At 40.4% G+C, this 16688-nt stretch overlaps 1 protein-coding gene and 2 pseudogenes across 1 annotated transcript in view; 2 read left to right on the top strand and 1 right to left on the bottom strand.

Annotated features, from left to right (window-relative positions):
* The first annotated feature begins 746 nt into the window (after positions 1–746).
* LOC116469816 (calcium-activated chloride channel regulator 4) overlaps positions 747–16688 on the top strand; it is a 34190-nt gene continuing 18248 nt past the window's right edge. The window contains exons 1-3 of the mRNA XM_032155459.2: positions 747–905; positions 14312–14452; positions 14591–14738. Of these exons, the coding sequence (XP_032011350.1) occupies positions 747–905; positions 14312–14452; positions 14591–14738 (448 nt within the window). The remainder of the gene's footprint in view (positions 906–14311; positions 14453–14590; positions 14739–16688) is intronic.
* On the bottom strand, positions 6281–7004 carry LOC116469817 (cell division cycle-associated protein 4-like; annotated as a pseudogene).
* LOC116469818 (large ribosomal subunit protein uL1-like) lies at positions 7638–8312 on the top strand (annotated as a pseudogene).

Below are 16688 nucleotides of genomic sequence, written 5' to 3'. Positions count from 1 at the left end.
ATGTTTATAGCAGCACAATTTGCAATTGCAAAATATGAAACTAGCCCAAATGCCCATCAATCAATCAGTGGTTAAAGAAAATGTGATATACATATATACACATATACCTACATACACATCATGGAATACTACTTAGCCATAAAAAGAAATGAAATAATGGCATTTGCAGCAGCCAATTTCAGAAATGGAAAACCAAACATCATGTTCTCACTCATGAGTGGGAGCTAAGCTATGAGGATGGAAAGGCATAAGAATGACACAATGGACTCTGGGGACTGAGGGGAAAGGGTGGGGGGATGAGGGATAAAAAGAGTACACATTGGGTACAGTGTACACTGCTCGGGTGGTTAGGTGCACCGAAATCTCAGAAATTATAATTAAAGAATTTATTCATGTAACCAAACCCCACCTGTTACCCAAAAACCTATTGAAAAAAAAAAATCCCTGTTGTCAAGGAGCCCTTAGATTATCAACAATGACAACAATAAAGAAAACGTGTTCCAACAGGAAAATGTGCAATGCATTTTATAAACTGATCTGATTTTGACTCTTAGTCACTTTTACGTAACATATAATTAAACAATCAGATGAATTAGTCATGTATTTCCCCCACGTAATGTACCTTTACAGTCAACATCCCATAATCAGCCACTACTGGTAAGTTTTAGGAACGTATATAAAGAGAAAGAAAAGAAAACCCTCTTGAACAAACCAACATTTGGGACAGGAATAACTAGAGAGGAACAATGGGGTTTTTCAGAGGTTTTGTTTTCCTCTTAGTTCTGTGCCTGCTGCACCAGTCAAATACTTCCTTCATTAGGCTGAATAATAATGGCTTTGAAGATATTATCATTGTTATAGATCCTAGTGTGCCAGAAGATGAAAAAATAATTGAACAAATAGAGGTAAGAACAAAATGGAATATCTTTCATTAATTTTTATTTTTTTACTATTATTTTTAATTGACATATAATTGTACATATTTATGGCATACAAAGTAATATTTCTATACATGTATACAATTTGTAAAGATCAAATCAGGGTAATTAGAATATTCAGCAACTCAAACATTTATCTTTGCATTGTGTTGGGAACATTATAATTATTCTTTTCTAGCTATTTTGAAATACACAACAGATTATCAGTAACTTTAATTTTCCTATTGTACTATCAAATACTAGGACTTATTCTGTCTACATAACTGTGCTTTTGTACACATTAACAAACTTCTCTTCATTTCCCTTCTCTCCCCTATCCTTTGCAGCCTCTGATAAGTATGATTCTACTCTCTATCTCCATAAGATACCCTGGTTTAGTTCCTACATATGCATAAGAACATGTGGTATTTATCTCTCTGTGCCTGGCTTATTTCACTTAACATAATGTCCTCCACGCTCATCCATGCCGCCACAAATGAAGCAATTTCATTTTTTTCAGTGACTAAATAGTATTCATTTGTGTTTATATACCACGCTTTATCCATTCATCTGTTGATGGACACTTGGGTTGACTTCACGTCTTGGCCATCATGAATAGTGCTACAGTAAACATGGAAGTGCAGACTGATGTCTTTTCCCTTGGGTATATACCCACTAGTGGAATTGCTGAATCATGTGGTCATTCTATTTTTAGATTTTTAAAGAACCTCCATACTGTTTTCCATAATAGCTGTATTAATTTACGTTTCCACCAATGGTATATAATAGGTCTCTTTCTGCACATCCTTGTCAGCACTTTGTTTTGTCTTTTTGATAATAACCATTCCCACTGGGCTGAGATGGTGTCTCATTCTGGTTTTGATTTGCATTTCCCTGATGATTAGTGATGTTGACCACTTTTTCATATACTTGTTGGACATTTGTTTGTCTTCTTTTGAGAAATGTCTATTCAGATCATATGCCCATTTTAAAATATTATTATTATTATTACTTTGTCTTTGAGGTTTTTGAGTTTCTTGTATATTCTGGATAATAATCCATTGTTGGATGAATAGTTTGCAAATATTTTTCCCAAGAATTGGGATGTCGGCTAGGCACGGTGGCTCTCATGCCTTTAATTCCAACACTTTGGGAGGCCAAGGAGGGCAGATCATGAGGTCAGGATTTCGAGACCAGGCTGGCCAACATGTTGAAACTCCGTCTTTACTAAAAATACAAAAAATTAGCTGGGTGTAGTGGCACATGCCTGTAATCCCAGCTGCTCAGGAGGCTGAGGCAGGAGAATTGCTTGAACCCGGGAGGCAGAGGTTGCAGTGAGCCGAGATCACGCCATTGCACTCCAGCCTGGGCAACAGAGCAAGACTCCCTCTCTGAAAAAAAAAAAAAAAAAAAAAAAGAATTGGGATGTCTTCTGTTTGAATTATGGAGAACAAAACAAAGTTACTAGTTAATAATTATTATGGAAACTTCTGAGTCCTTCAGGAAGTTAAAAGCAGTGTGGTGCAGTGAGGACAATACGGTAATGGGCAGAGGGAGATGAAGGTTTTAGACAGGGTTCTACACTGTCTCACCACAAGACAGAAGACAAGGCACAGGGCTCCCTGACACTGAGTTCCTTGATCTGTAAGTTAGCAGTTGGACTCATTTGTTCTTTAAAGAATTCTTTATTGAATGTTTATGACATGCTGAAGAGCAGTAAAAAATTTTTAAAGCCTCTGGCACCATGCAGTTTAACTTCTTTTCAGAGATACAGTTAATAAGTAAATGGATCACAGGTCAGATGGTAGTAGGTTGCTGTGGAGTAAAACAAATCAGGAAGGGGGAAATGGAGTGTTAGGTGGGACTGGATTGGGGGAGAATGTGGGTTGCTATTTCATGTAGGGAACTCAGAGAAGGCCTCACTGATAATGTGTCAGCAGAGACCTGAGATGAGCGAGAAAAGAGCCCATTGAAAACTAGGGGAGAAAAACAGCATGGAGGTGAGAATTTGTTTGATGTAACCAAGGAAACAGCTATGAATGAGCAGGAGGAAGCATAGGGTGAGCTGAAGTTAGAGAGGGAGCAGGGCCTAGACCACTGGAAAGACTTTTGACTTTGACTCTGTGATGAAAATCCATAGGAGGATTCTGAGCAGAGATGGGTGTGTTCTCATGCATGTTCAAGAATCACTCTGACTGCAATATTGAGGACTGTAAAGAATTTCCACTTGTCACCTATCCTCTGTAAACTCTGTGGCAGCTTACTGGTGTAGAAGGACCCCAGGTAGGAAACTCTTGCAGGTGGGCAGTGATGGTGACTAGGAACAGGGAGGTTGTGGTAAAGATTGTTAAAGTCATATGATGGTTAAGATGTATAGGGGATAGGTGAGGGTAGGAAGGAAATATAATAAGAGTGAAGGAAGAATTCAAGAGTTTTGCTTGAACACTTGGATGAAACTATCATCAACTGAGAAGGGGAAGACTGTAAGTGGAGAAAATTTGGCATTTGGAAAATCAAGAGTTAGTTGGTTGGGGCTTTTGGAATTTATGTTACTTCTGAAAACATCCATGTAGATGGAGGCAGGAATCTGAATTCATGATGAAGAATGAAAATTTGGGTGTAGATAACTAGGCAAGTACAGATGGAGGAGAGAAAGCCTCCAGGACTAAACCAAGGACCCTGATTTCTGTTTCTTTCAAATATAACATTCTATGTAATATAGAGTTTGGTGGTGTAGCCACGTAAATTATTTTCCCTCTCCCTAATATCAACATATACTAATTCCTTATATTTAATTTCTCCACTACTGTGTTCTGCTGCTCATGTCTGGACCCTTCTGCATGTTTTAATTACCCAGCAGAAGGTGATAGGCATGAACTAAGTTGTAATCAAGTGATTTTGTGGCTGCCATTTGTCATTCACTCTCTATAAACTCTGTTACATCACAGAGATATTTGCTTAAAGGTACGTTTTAAATTTCATGAGAAGATAAAAATTCATTTTACTAAAGATGTTTAAAGAGCAGTTAATGCAGCTAATTCTGAATGATAGGTTTTTAGTGTCCAGAGGACAGTAAATCAGTATCAAACTATTCTTTACTCAGAAATCACTATTTGAAAGAATTACTTGGATGGGCAAAAATTTTGTAAACATGGTCCTCTATAAGTACAAGCAGAAATTCAATTGTTTACAGACATGCCCAGATTTTACAATGTTTCCTGACATTTCTCCCAACCCTTCACAAAATCTTCACATTTAATATCTTCAAGAAACCCTGTGAAATACTATAATCCACATTTTACAGAAGAAAAAACTAAGGGTCTGAAAAAATAAATGATTTTTCTAAGATCATATTAAGTATCACAGTCAGAGGTAAGAACCGCTTCAACCGAGGAGGCAGAGGTTGCAGTGAGCCAACATCATGCCACTGCATTCCAGCCTGGGTGACAGAGCAAGACTCTGTCTCAGAAAAATTAAAATAAAATAAAATAAAGTGCCTTTCATCCTTATATTTCCTCATGAGATAATAAGGTCTAGGGAGGGACTATTTCTTTCTTTTTTTTTTTTTTTTTTTTTTGAGACTGAGTCTCGCTCTGTCCCCCAGGCTGGAGTGCGGTGGTGCGATCTTGGCTCACTGCAAGCTCAGCCTCCCGGGTTCACGTCATTCTCCTGCCTCAGCCTCCCGAGTAGCTGGGATTACAGGCGCCTACCACCATACCCGGCTAATTTTTTTGTATTTTTAGTAGAGACGGGGTTTCACCGTGTTAGCCAGGATGGTCTCAATCTCCTGACCTCGTGATCCACCCGCCTCAGCCTCCCAAAGTGCTGGGATTACAGTCGTGAGCCACCGCACCCAGCCTTTTTTTTTTTAATGTTTAAGAAAATGCAGTTTTTATCCAAAATGAGTTTGTGTACCAAATATTAATAGTTTAGCTAATCATTGTTATATTCGTTCATTATGTTATTTTTATTTCAATTCTTGCTTTTAAAAAACCCAAAACCTTAAAAATCCGTATGCCTTGTCTCTTTACCTTTTTTTGTTTTGTTTTGTTTTGCTGGATAATTTTTTAATAAAGTGAGGTTTACATCACTGATATTTAAGAATGGCTATATCTACAAAAGAAAACAAACCTTTTTGGCTAAGGGGTGAGGAAGTTAGAAAAAGCATGCGAAACAGGAAACACAAGTGGGGTGAGGCGGGGCAGGAGAGGAAGGTTGCAGGCACCCCAGCTCACTCCCTGTGGCAGCACCTATGACCCTACAGATTAGGGGCCATGAATGACAGGGATTCAGATTTCTTTCATTCTAGACTTTAGCCTATCCTTAACCTTTTGTTCCAGCACCAATCTAACAGAGCAGCACAGGCATTTCTAATCCAGTAGCAGCGCTATTGCCTCACCCAGGGCACGTGCCTGGGCTGATGGGAGACCTTCAGGAACACCGCCTGTCAGAAGGCACCACGGAGGGTCTCTGAGGTCCCTGAAGACCAACTGGTGCCCGTGATCTCCAAACAGACAAATATTTGACCTTTGCCCTCAATGACATTTACATATAAATATACATAAATAAAATCCTCCATAATTTATCAAGTCTAGGAAGATGTGGCTCCCACAGTAGATTTTCTAATGACAAAAAAAAGTGTAGTAGCTGTGTGCAGTTCTTGATTTTCACCCAGGTCTCACGGTAGCACAGAACATAATGCAGAAGTATTGCACGCACATTTAAAGTAAAACATGACACATTCACACTGTTGACAAGGACCGTAGTGATGGTCACTGCAAAAAAAAAACTCTTATTTAAACCTGAAAAAAATGAAACACACCAACTACAATTGTTTAGGCTATAAAAGTTCTAATGTTGCAGCAAAGGATATTTATAGAAAAAATATACTTTTAAGAAAATAGCTGAAAAAATCTAAAGACATAAGGTATAAAAAGTTTAAAAATATATATCTTAAGAAAAAATATTGCCCAAAACACTTAAAACTGAATTGTAAAAAAATTACCTGTCTAAATGTAAAGGAGGTTGATGCAGCTGTGGCTCGCCGTCCTCTACAGTGGGGGACACAAGGAGAGACGAGAGGCCCAGGGCTGTAAGGACGTCAGGACCGGCCCAGAGAGGAGAAGTCTTCCATGAGAGCAGCCATCTCTGCCTGGCCCTCCACAGCGGGGAAAGTGAGTGGGACGGGCCTGGGGTTGCAGACCCCACTGGTGATGGTCTGTTCTGGGATTTCTCAGAATCAGCAGACAGAGCAGCAAGGCTGGGCTGCTGGCGGCAGGCGCGCCCTCTACGGGAGCCAGTGCTCACGCGTCAGACACAGCTGCCACGCGTCAGACACAGCTGCGAGCGCTCAGGGCTCTGGCTCAGGTCTCCACCAGGATCTCCACAATGTGGTCCAGCTCGCCCAGATCGGACTTGCAGCTGGAGCTGGGGCCCGGGGTGACCGGAGCCAAGCCCTCGAGCCCTTCACAGGGGCCCGGCCCGGCACCCCCATCATGCCTGTCAGTACTGTGTCCAGGTTGTAGTAGGGGCTGTCCACGCCTGAAAACAGCTCTTCCATGTAGCGGGGGATTTTAGTCTCCAGCGTTTCATATATCTGATCGAGTGATTTGCGAAAGCTTCCTCTGTTTTCTTGAGGGCCATCCATCTCCCAGACGCTCCTCCCTCTGCGGGTGCCTCGGCATCTGTGCTGAGGTGACTGGGCAAAGTTCAGAAACTGGGCCCTGTGCGTGGCCGTCTCCCAAGCCAGAGGCAGGACGTACCCCCTCCTTCTCCCACGCCGCGCGGCACAGAATCTCCATGAAGACCAAGCGGTCCAGCGGCGCCCACCCTGCAGCCTGGGGTGTGCGCCATGTCCCATCCTGCGTCATCTCCTCTTGGATCTGCCGGACCATGTTGGCAATGAGGATTGAGCGGCACAGGTTGGGTTCCACAAGCATGTGGCAAAGCTGCAGCTTCACCAGGGACGTGTCCAGGAGGGACTGCCGCTGCAGGCTGTACGAGGACACCAGTCTTCAAGCCTGCCAGGGCTCCCTCCACGTCTTCCTGGTGGCCAACACATTTCCCCTTCAGTCCTCGTGCAAACATTGTGTCTTTGAGAGAACTGTTATCTGGGTCCTGCCGTCTCGTGCATCCCACACGAAGGCCACAGAAGAGGAGAGGCAGTAGAGATCCTCTATTCCAGCAAGCTGTCGAAGCCTTTGTCACGACGATCCTGTCTGACCCGCGAGGCCGCCCGCCGGGTCCTCTGCTCAGCCGACGCTACTGCCGCTGCCGCCCGCTTCCCGCCGCTGAGGAGGAGCGCCCGCCAGCGCGGGGCCTTTACCCTTTTAAAACAATCAACTCTGCTTAGGAAACTAGTCATAGTTTCACTCCCCATAAAAAGTTTGTGTGTCGGCCGGGCGTGGTGACTCACGTCTGTAATCCCAGCACTTTGGGAGGCTGAGGCGGGTGGATCACCTGAGGTCAGCAGTTCGAGACCAGCCTGGCCAACATGGCGAAACCCTGCCTCTACTAAAAAATGCAAACATTAGCTGGACCCAGTGGCAGGCGCCTGTAATTCCAGCTACTCGAGAGGTCGAGGCAGGAGAATCGCTTGAACCAGGGAGGCGGAGGTTGCAGTAGGCCGAGATTGAGCCATTGAACTCCAGCCTGTGAGAGACAGAGCAAGACTCTGTCAAAAAAAAAAAAAAAAATGCTCTTTTCCGGTTAGTGTGGCGGGAGAAGCCATGAGCAGCAAAGTCTCTCGCGACACCCTGTACGAGGCGGTGCCGGAAGGCCTGCACGGGAACCAGCGCAAGCGCCGCAAGTTCCTGGAGACGGTGGAGTTGCAGATCAGCTTGAAGAACTATGACCCCCAGAAGGACAAGCGCTTCTCGGGCACCGTCAGGCTTAAGTCCACTCCCCGCCCCAAGTTCTCTGTGTGTGTCCTGGGGGACCAGCAGCACTGTGACGAGGCTAAGGCCGTGGATATCCCCCACATGGACATCGAGGTGCTGAAAAAACTCAACAAGAATAAAAAACTGGTCAAGAAGCTGGCCAAGAAGTATGATGCGTTTTTGGCCTCAGAGTCTCTGATCAAGCAGATTCCACGAATCCTCGGTCCAGGTCTAAATAAGGCAGGAAAGTTCCCTTCCCTGCTCACACACAACGAAAACATGGTGGCCAAAGTGGATGAGGTGAAGTCCACAATCAAGTTCCAAATGAAGAAGGTGTTATGTCTGGCTGTAGCTGTTGGTCACGTGAAGATGACAGACGATGAGCTTGTGTATAACATTCACCTGGCTGTCAACTTCTTGGTGTCATTGCTCAAGGAAAACTGGCAGTGTCCGGGCCTTATATATCAAGAGCACCATGGGCAAGCCCCAGCGCCTATATTAAGGCACATTTGAATAAATTCTATTAACAGTTAAAAAAAAAAAAAAAAGTTTGTGTCTATGTATGACCCATAGTGTCTTCTTTTCTTTTCTTTTTTAACTTTTATTTTGGGTTCAGGGGTACATGTGAAGGTTTGTTGCATAGGTAAACTCATGCCATGGGGGTTTGTTGTACAGATTACTTCATCACCCAGGTATTAAGCCTAGTACCCAATATTATCTTTCTGTTCCTCTCCTTCCTCCCAACCTCCACCCCCACTCTCAAGTAGACCCCAGTGTCTGTTGTTCTCTTCTTTGTGTTCATGAGTTCTCATCATTTACCTCCCATTATAAGTGAGAACATGTAGTATTTGGGTTTCTATTCCTGTGTTAGTTTGCTAAGGATAATAGCCTACAGCTCCACCCATGTTCCCACAAAAGACATGAGCTCATTCTTTTTTATGGCTGTGTAGTATTCCATGGTGTATATGTACCACAGTTTTTGTTCGTTTGTTTGTTTGTTTTGAGACAGAGTCTCTGTCTGTCACCATGCCCAGCTAATTTTTGTATTTTTAGTAGAGATGGGGTTTCACCATGTTGCACAGGCTGGTCTCGAACTCCTGACCCGAAGTGATCTGCCCACCTTGGCCTTCCAAGGTGCTGGGATTACAGGTGGGAGCCACCATGCCTGGCCCTGTACCACACTTTTTAGTCCAATCTGTTATTGATGGGCATTTAGGTTGATTCCATGTCTTTGCTATTGTGAATAGTGCTGCAACAAACATTCAAGTGCATGTGTGTCTTTCTGGTAGAATGATTTATATTCCTCTGAGTGTATATCCAGTAATGGGATTGCTAGGTTGAATGGTAGTTCTGCTTTTAGCTCTTTGAGGAATCACCATACTGCTTTCCACAGTGGTTGAACTAATTTACAGTCCCATCAACAATGTATAAGTGTTCCCTTTTCTCCTCAACCTCGCAAGCATCTGTTTTTGTTTTTTTTTTTACTTTTTAATAATAGCCATTCTAACTGGTATGAGATGATATCTCATGGTGGACTTTTTTTGTGTTTCTTTAATGATCAGTGATACTGAGCTTTTTTTCACATGCTTATTGGCCACATGTCTATCTTCTTTTGAAATGCATCTGTTCATGTCCTTTGCCCACTTTTTAATGCAGTTGTTTGTTTTTCTCTTGTAAATTTGTTTACATTCCTTATAAATGCTGGATATTAGACCCGTGTCAGACTCATCATTTGCAAATATTTTCTTCTATTCTGTACGTTGTCTGTTTACTCTGTTGATAGTTTCTTTTGCTGTGCACAAGCTCTTAAGTTTAATTAGATTCCACTTGTCAATTTTTGCTTTTGTTGCAATTGTTTTAGGCATCTTTGTTATAAAATCCTTGCCTATGTCCAGGATGTATTGCCTAGGCTGTCTTCTAGAGCTTTTATAGTTTTCAGTTTTACATTTAAGTCTTTAATCTTAATCTTGAGTTGATTTTTATATATGGTGTAAGGAAGGGATCCAGCTTCAATCTTCTGCATATGGCTAGCCAGTTACCCCAGCACCATGGATTTAATAGGGAATCTTTTCCCCATTGCTTGTTTTTGTCAGCTTTGTTGAAAATTAGATGGTGGTGGATGTGCAGCCTTATTTCTGGGCTCTCCATTGTGTTCTGTTGGTCTAGGCCTGTTTTTATACTAGTACCATGCTCTTTGGGTTACTGCATCCCTGTAGTATAGTTTGAAGTCAGGTAACATGATGCCTCCAGTTTTGTTCTTTTTGCTTAAGATTGCCTTGGCTGTTCAGGCTCTTTTTTGTTCCATATGAATTTTAAAATAGTTTTTTTCTAGTGCTGTGAAAAATGTTGTTGGTAGTTTGATAGGAATAGCAATGAATCTATAAATTGCTTTGGGCAATATGACCATTTTAGTGATATTGATTCTTCCTATCGATGAGCATGGGATGTTTTCCATTAGTTTGTGTCTTCTCTGACACAATTTCTTTGAGCAGTGTTTTGTAATTCTCATTATAGGAATGTTTCACCTCCCTGGTTAGCAGTATTCCTAGGTATTTTATTCTTTTAGTGGCAATTGTGAATGGTATTGCCTATTTGATTCAGCTCTGGACTTGGCTGTCATTGGTGTATAGGAAGGCTAGTGATTTTTGTACATTGATTTTGTACCCTGAAACTTTGCTGAAGTTATTTATCAGCTGAGGGAGCTTTTGGGCTGAGAGTATGGGGTTTTCTAGATACAGAATTATGTCATAATCAAACAGGGATAGTTTGACTCCCTCTTTTCCTATTTGGATGCCCTTTATTTATTTCTCTTGCCTGATTGCTCTGGCCAGGACTTCCAATATTAAGTTGAATAGGAGTGGTGAGAGACAGCATCCTTGTCTTGTGCCAGTTTTCAAAGAGAATGCTTCCAGCTTTTGCCCATTCAGTGTAATGTTGGCTGTGGGTTTGTTATAGATGGCTCTCATTATTTTGAGGTATTTTCCTTCAATACCTATTTTATTGTGGTGTTGAATTATATTGAAAACCTTTTCTCTACCTCCTGAGATAATCATGTGGTTTTTGTCTTTAGTCCTGTTTATGTGATGAATCACTTTTATTGATTTGTGTATGTTGAACCAATCTTGCGTCCTGGGGATGATGCTTACTTGATCATGGTGGATTTGCTTTTTGATGAGCTGCTGGATTCGGTTTGCCAGTATTTTGTTGAGAATTTTTGCATCAATGTTCATAAAGGATATTGGCCTGAAGTTTTCTTTTTTTGTTGGGTCTCTGTCAGGTTTTCATATCAGGTTGATACTGGCCTCACAGAATGAGTTGGAGAGGATCCCTCCTCCTCAAATTTTTGGAATAGTTTCAGTAGGAATGGTACAAGCTCTTCTTTGTACATCTGGTATAATTTGGCTGTGAATCCATAAGATCTTGGGCTTTGTTTGTTTTTTGTTTGTAGGCTGTTTATTACTAATTCAATTTAGGAACTTGTTATTGGTCTGTTCAGGGAATCAATTTCTTCCTGGTCCAGTCTTGGGAGATGTATGGGTCCAGGAATTTATCCATCTCTTCTAGGTTTTCTAGTTTGTGTGCTTAGAGGTGTTCATAGTAGTTTCTGATGGTTATTTTTATTTCTGAGGGGTCAGCATTAACATTCCCTTCATTATTTCCAATTCTGTTTATTTGGACCTTCTCTCTTATTAGTCTAGCTGGTAGCTGGTGGCATATATAGCTTATAAATTTTTTCAAAAAATTAGATCCTGGATTTGTTGATCTTTTGAATGGTTTTTTGTGTCTCAATTTCCTTCAATTCAGTTCTGATTTTGATTATTTCTTGTCTTCTGCTAGCTTTGGGGTTGATTTGTTCTTGCTCCTCTAAGTCCTTCAGTTGTAATGTTAGGTTGTTAATTTCAGATCTTTCTAACTTTTTGATTTGGGTATTTAATGCTATAAATTTCCCTCTTAAAACTGTCTTAGCTGTGTCCCAGGGATTCTGATATGTTGTATATTTGTTCTCATTAGTTTCGAAGAACATCTTGATTTCTGCTTTAATTTTATTATTTACCAAAACAAAAGTCATTCAGGAGCATGTTGTTTAATTTCCATGTAATTGCATGGTTTTTAGTGATGTTCTTATTCTTGAATTCTATTTTTATTGTGCTGTGGTTTGTGAATGTGTTCAGTATGATTTCGGCTCTTTTGCATTTGCTGAGAATTGTTTTATGTCCAATTATGTGGTTGAGTTTAGAGTATGTGCCATGTGGTGATGAGAAGAATGTGTATTCTGTTGTTATGGGGTGGAGAGTTCTGTATAGGTCTATTGGATCCATTTGGTCCAATGTTGAGTTCAGGTCCTGAATATCTTTGTTAATTTTCTGCCTCAATGAAGTTTCCCACTATTATTGAGTGGGAGTCTATGTCTCTTTTTACATCTCTAAGAACTTGCTTTATGAATTTGGGTGCTCCTTTGTTGGGCATATATATATTTAGAATAGTTAGAGCTTCTTGTTAAAATGAACCCTTTACCATTATATAATGCCTTTCTTTGTCTTTTTTTTATCTTTGTTGGTTTGAAGTCTGTTTTGTCTGAAATTAGGATTACAACCCCTCCTTTTTTCTATTTTGCATTTGCTTGGTAGGTTTTCTCCATCTTTTTATTTTGAGCCTATGGGTGTCATTATGCCTTTATGAGATGATTCTCTTGAAGATAACATACCATTGGGTCTTGCTTTTTTATTCAGCTTGCCACTCTGTGCCTTTTAAGTGGGGCATTTAGCCCATTTACACTGAAAGTTAATATAGATATGTGTGGATTTGATCTTGTCATTGTTTTGTTGGCTAGATATTATGTTGACTTGTTTGAGTGACACTGGTCTGTGTGTCTGGCTTTATAGTGACACTGGTCTGTGCGTCTAAGTCTGTTTTTGTATTAGCTGGTAGCAGTCTTTCCCTTCTATAGTTAGTGCTTCTTTCAAGATATCTTGTAAGGCAGGTCTGGTGGTAATGAATTTCCTTTGACAAGGAAACTTAGTTTGGCTGGATATGAAATTCTTGGTTGAAGATTATTTTATTTAAGAATGCTGAATAAAGGCCCCAGTATTAGTCCATTCTTATGCTGCTAATAAAGACATGCCTGAGACTGGGTAATTTATAAAGGAAAAGATTTAATTAACTCACAGTTCAGCATGGCGGGGAGGCCTCAGGAAACTTACAATCATGGCAGAAAAGGACGCAAACATGTCCTTCTTCACATGGCAGCAGGAAGGAGAAGTATGAGAGCTGAGCTAAGGGGGAAGCCCCTTATGAAACCATCAGATGGTGTGAGAACTTACATCGTGAGAACAGGATGGGGAAAACCACCCCCATGATTCAATTATCTCCACCTTGTCCCTTCCACAACACGTGGGGATTATGGGAACTACAATTCAAGATGAGATTTGGATGGGGACACAGCCAAACTATATCAGCTTCCAATCTCTTCTGGCTTGTAGGGTTTCAGCTGAGAGGTCCACTGTTAGCCTGATGGGGTTCCCTTTGTAGGTGATCTGCCCTTTCCTCTCTAGCTGCCTTTAGCACTCTTTTTTCTTTTTCATTTCAACCTTGGAAAATCTGATGATTGTGTCTTGGGGATGATCTTGTGTAAAGTCTTGCAGGAGTTCTCTATATTTCCTAAATTTGACTGTTGCCCTCCTAGCAAGGTTGGGGAAGTTTTCATAGATGATATGCTGAAATATGCTTTCCAAGTAGTTTGCTTTCTCCTGGGAGGAACTATTTTTCTTATTTGTCCTTGTATGTGAGTTTATAGTTCTGAATATAAGGTGATATTATTTTCATATAGGTGGTAGAGCAACAGTTGTGTAATCAAAGCTTTGCCTCTACTATGGATTTTTTTTCATCACACATCCCACCCACACAGGCTCCCAACCTAGCTGCTTCTCCTAAGGTTGGGATGAGAAACCTCTTCAATGACCCATTTCTATAGAGTGTCCTCCTCAGTTTGCATCAACTAAGCCTGTTTTCTACTAAGATTTCTTATAAATAGTAATGATATCAAACAGTTTTAAGATTGCCTCTTTGTAGAGGACTTTATATCTGATTCCATCTCTATGCCAACCATACTGATAGATAGTAATAGTCCATTGAAGGATGAAGAAACTGAGATTTGGAGCATTGCATAAATCAACCAAGATCTGTCACCCAGAAGATACTAACATTAGTATTAGAATCACGTAAATGACTCCAAAGTCTGTGTACATATTCCTATTAATCAGTTCCTCTTAATGCCAAATACAAGCATTTGCCTTTTAAGGCAGGATTATAGAAGACTGAGGAGGCTTTCAACGTGCAGGATTAAGTGATGGTTTGGGGTTGACAGGTGGCAGAGTTAGAATAATGAGGCAGAGACCCTGCTCATCAGTCTGTTGCTTTTCTGTCCACTCTCAAGTTGGGAAATGCCTGTCACAAAACCCTGCTAATTTAGTTCACTCTAACTTCACCATCCTCACATAGTTTTTCCTTCAATGACAGGATATGGTGACTACAGCTTCTACGTACCTCTTTGAAGCCACAGAAAAAAGATTTTTTTTCAAAAATGTATCTATATTAATTCCTGAGAATTGGAAGGAAAATCCTCAGTACAAAAAGCCAAAACATGAAAACTATAAACATGTAAGTGTCAAAATATTCTCTTAAAAAATTATATTTTCTGATATTACCCATTTTTGCCACAAATTATTTAAGAGTCTTTCTAACTGAATATTGTCTTTTTTATTTTTGATGTTTAACAATCTTTTTCAACATTCTCAGGCTGATGTTATAGTTGCACCACCTACACTCCCAGGTAGAGATGAACCATACACCAAGCAGTTCACAGAATGTGGAGAGAAAGGCGAATACATTCACTTCACCCCTGACCTTCTACTTGGAGAAAAACAAAATGAATATGGACCACCAGGTAGAAATTTTGGTTAAAAAATAATTTTGCAGTGATTGCAGCATACAACTTTTTATGCAGGTTAAGTGTGCAGGCCATGGGGCCAAAGTCCCTAGAATCAAATCCTGGCTCCCCTACTTACTAGCTGTATGTGACCTTAAACAAGTGACCTACTGTCTCTGTGGTTATTCCCTACAAAATGGCAAAAAGAGGAGTTTCTACCTTGTAAAATATTTGGTCTACATTAAACTAGAGAATCCAGATAAATGTACTCAGTACAGTGTCTACAAAAATACAAACAGAAAAACAATAATAAATGTTTTTCTTAAGGCATGCTTTTTAGATTTTAATTTTTCCACTTCTCCATAGCTGGATATTAACAAATAACTGGTAAGCTACATGAAAGCCAGATGTATAGTAAGCTGGAAAGAGTCATGTTGCCAGTTACTGGTCAAGAGAAAACACTCCTAGGCTATCAGTTGCTGATAATATCAATCTATTTCATTGAAATAGATGACATTGTCAGTAATTGATCATTTTGACCTATAAAAATGGCAATGTCATCTAGTTCAATCTAAATGTTAAAATAATTTGTCAAAACAACAAAAGGGCACTTTACAGAGAAAAATGCAAATCATTGTTAAAGGAGGGCTCTATACATGTGTCACTATTAAATGGGAACCTTCCTGAATCCCCATGCCCCAGAATCACCCCCTTCTATTCCTGTTCATTGAACACTCGTTAAGTCTCTTGTCTGCCAAACATTCAGCTAGATCTGGTCCTATTCATTACCTGGACCAGTTCCCCTCTCCAGTCTTGAAAGTTCCATCATCTCCTCATGTCCCAATCTTACCTCTTCCCCGTCATTATCCTGACCACGTTTGTTTTCCTTGGCACCTCTAATCCTTTGTGCCCTTTTAGTTATACTTTCTTTTCACCTGGCATGTCCAGCAAAGTCAGTCATTTCAACTACAAGTATAAATAGCTCAATTCTCTCACCACTCTTATCCTTATGTTTCATTCAATTTACTAAATCTTCTGAATTTTCCATCTTCTTTGTTCTTGGCTCCTGTTATGTTTTGAAGAATGTTGAAGAAAATTATAAAACTAAGTGACATGATTATAAAAACACACTTTCCAAGCTCAGTGAAGCACTCAAACCTACTCAACAATATTTTTACTCAGCTCTTCTCAACTCTCTTTCTCAATTCCTATAGCAGCTGTTCTAAAACTTCTACCATTTTTCTCAAGATCTCCAGGCACTCTTCTCAATCCCATCAATTAATGTCCTGATTGATAAAACAGAGGTCTCTACATTCTTCCTCTCTATTTCCAAACTTATTACCACCTACACCTTCTCTACCTGCACCTTTCTTAGAACAGAAAGGCTTCTCCAATTTCTAAGCTCAATGTCCCCATTATCTGTTATTGATTTTTCCCATATCCCACACCTCAACGCTATTCTATTACTGACAGGTCACCCCTTCTTCTTAGACAGGTCTTTCTTCCTTTTCACAAATGCATAATGTGATATACGCATTTGTGTAAAAAACTCACATTCCTCAATATCCTAAAAAACAATAAGGTTTTTGGATAAATAAGATTAGTAAGAGAGCTCTCAAAATCTATGCAATTTTATAATAATCATGATAACAGCACCAACAAACAATAGATCATTTAGATCACCCAGGCAAGCAATGCAGTATGGCTAGAGGCTGCCATAGCACATATTAAAAGTACACACACACACAACACACACACACGGTGCAAGGAGGGGGAGAGAGAAATGTTACTAGAAATAGAAACAGAGATAGCTGGAAATGAGACAATGATGTAGACAGGAATGGAATTCTAAGTCAAAAGGGCTGCTTTTAAGGTGGGCATGGGAGGCAGGGAAACATGAGAAGGAATCAAGTCTGAGTGGACTCTGAGAAGGCAGCCAGGTACAGGGAGTTTTAAATTTTTCTTAAC

The sequence above is a fragment of the Hylobates moloch genome, unplaced genomic scaffold, assembly GCF_009828535.3.
Source record: "Hylobates moloch isolate HMO894 unplaced genomic scaffold, HMol_V3 SCAFFOLD_5, whole genome shotgun sequence".
NCBI classification, from domain to species: domain Eukaryota; kingdom Metazoa; phylum Chordata; class Mammalia; order Primates; family Hylobatidae; genus Hylobates; species Hylobates moloch.
This window is presented reverse-complemented; position numbering and strand designations above follow the sequence as displayed.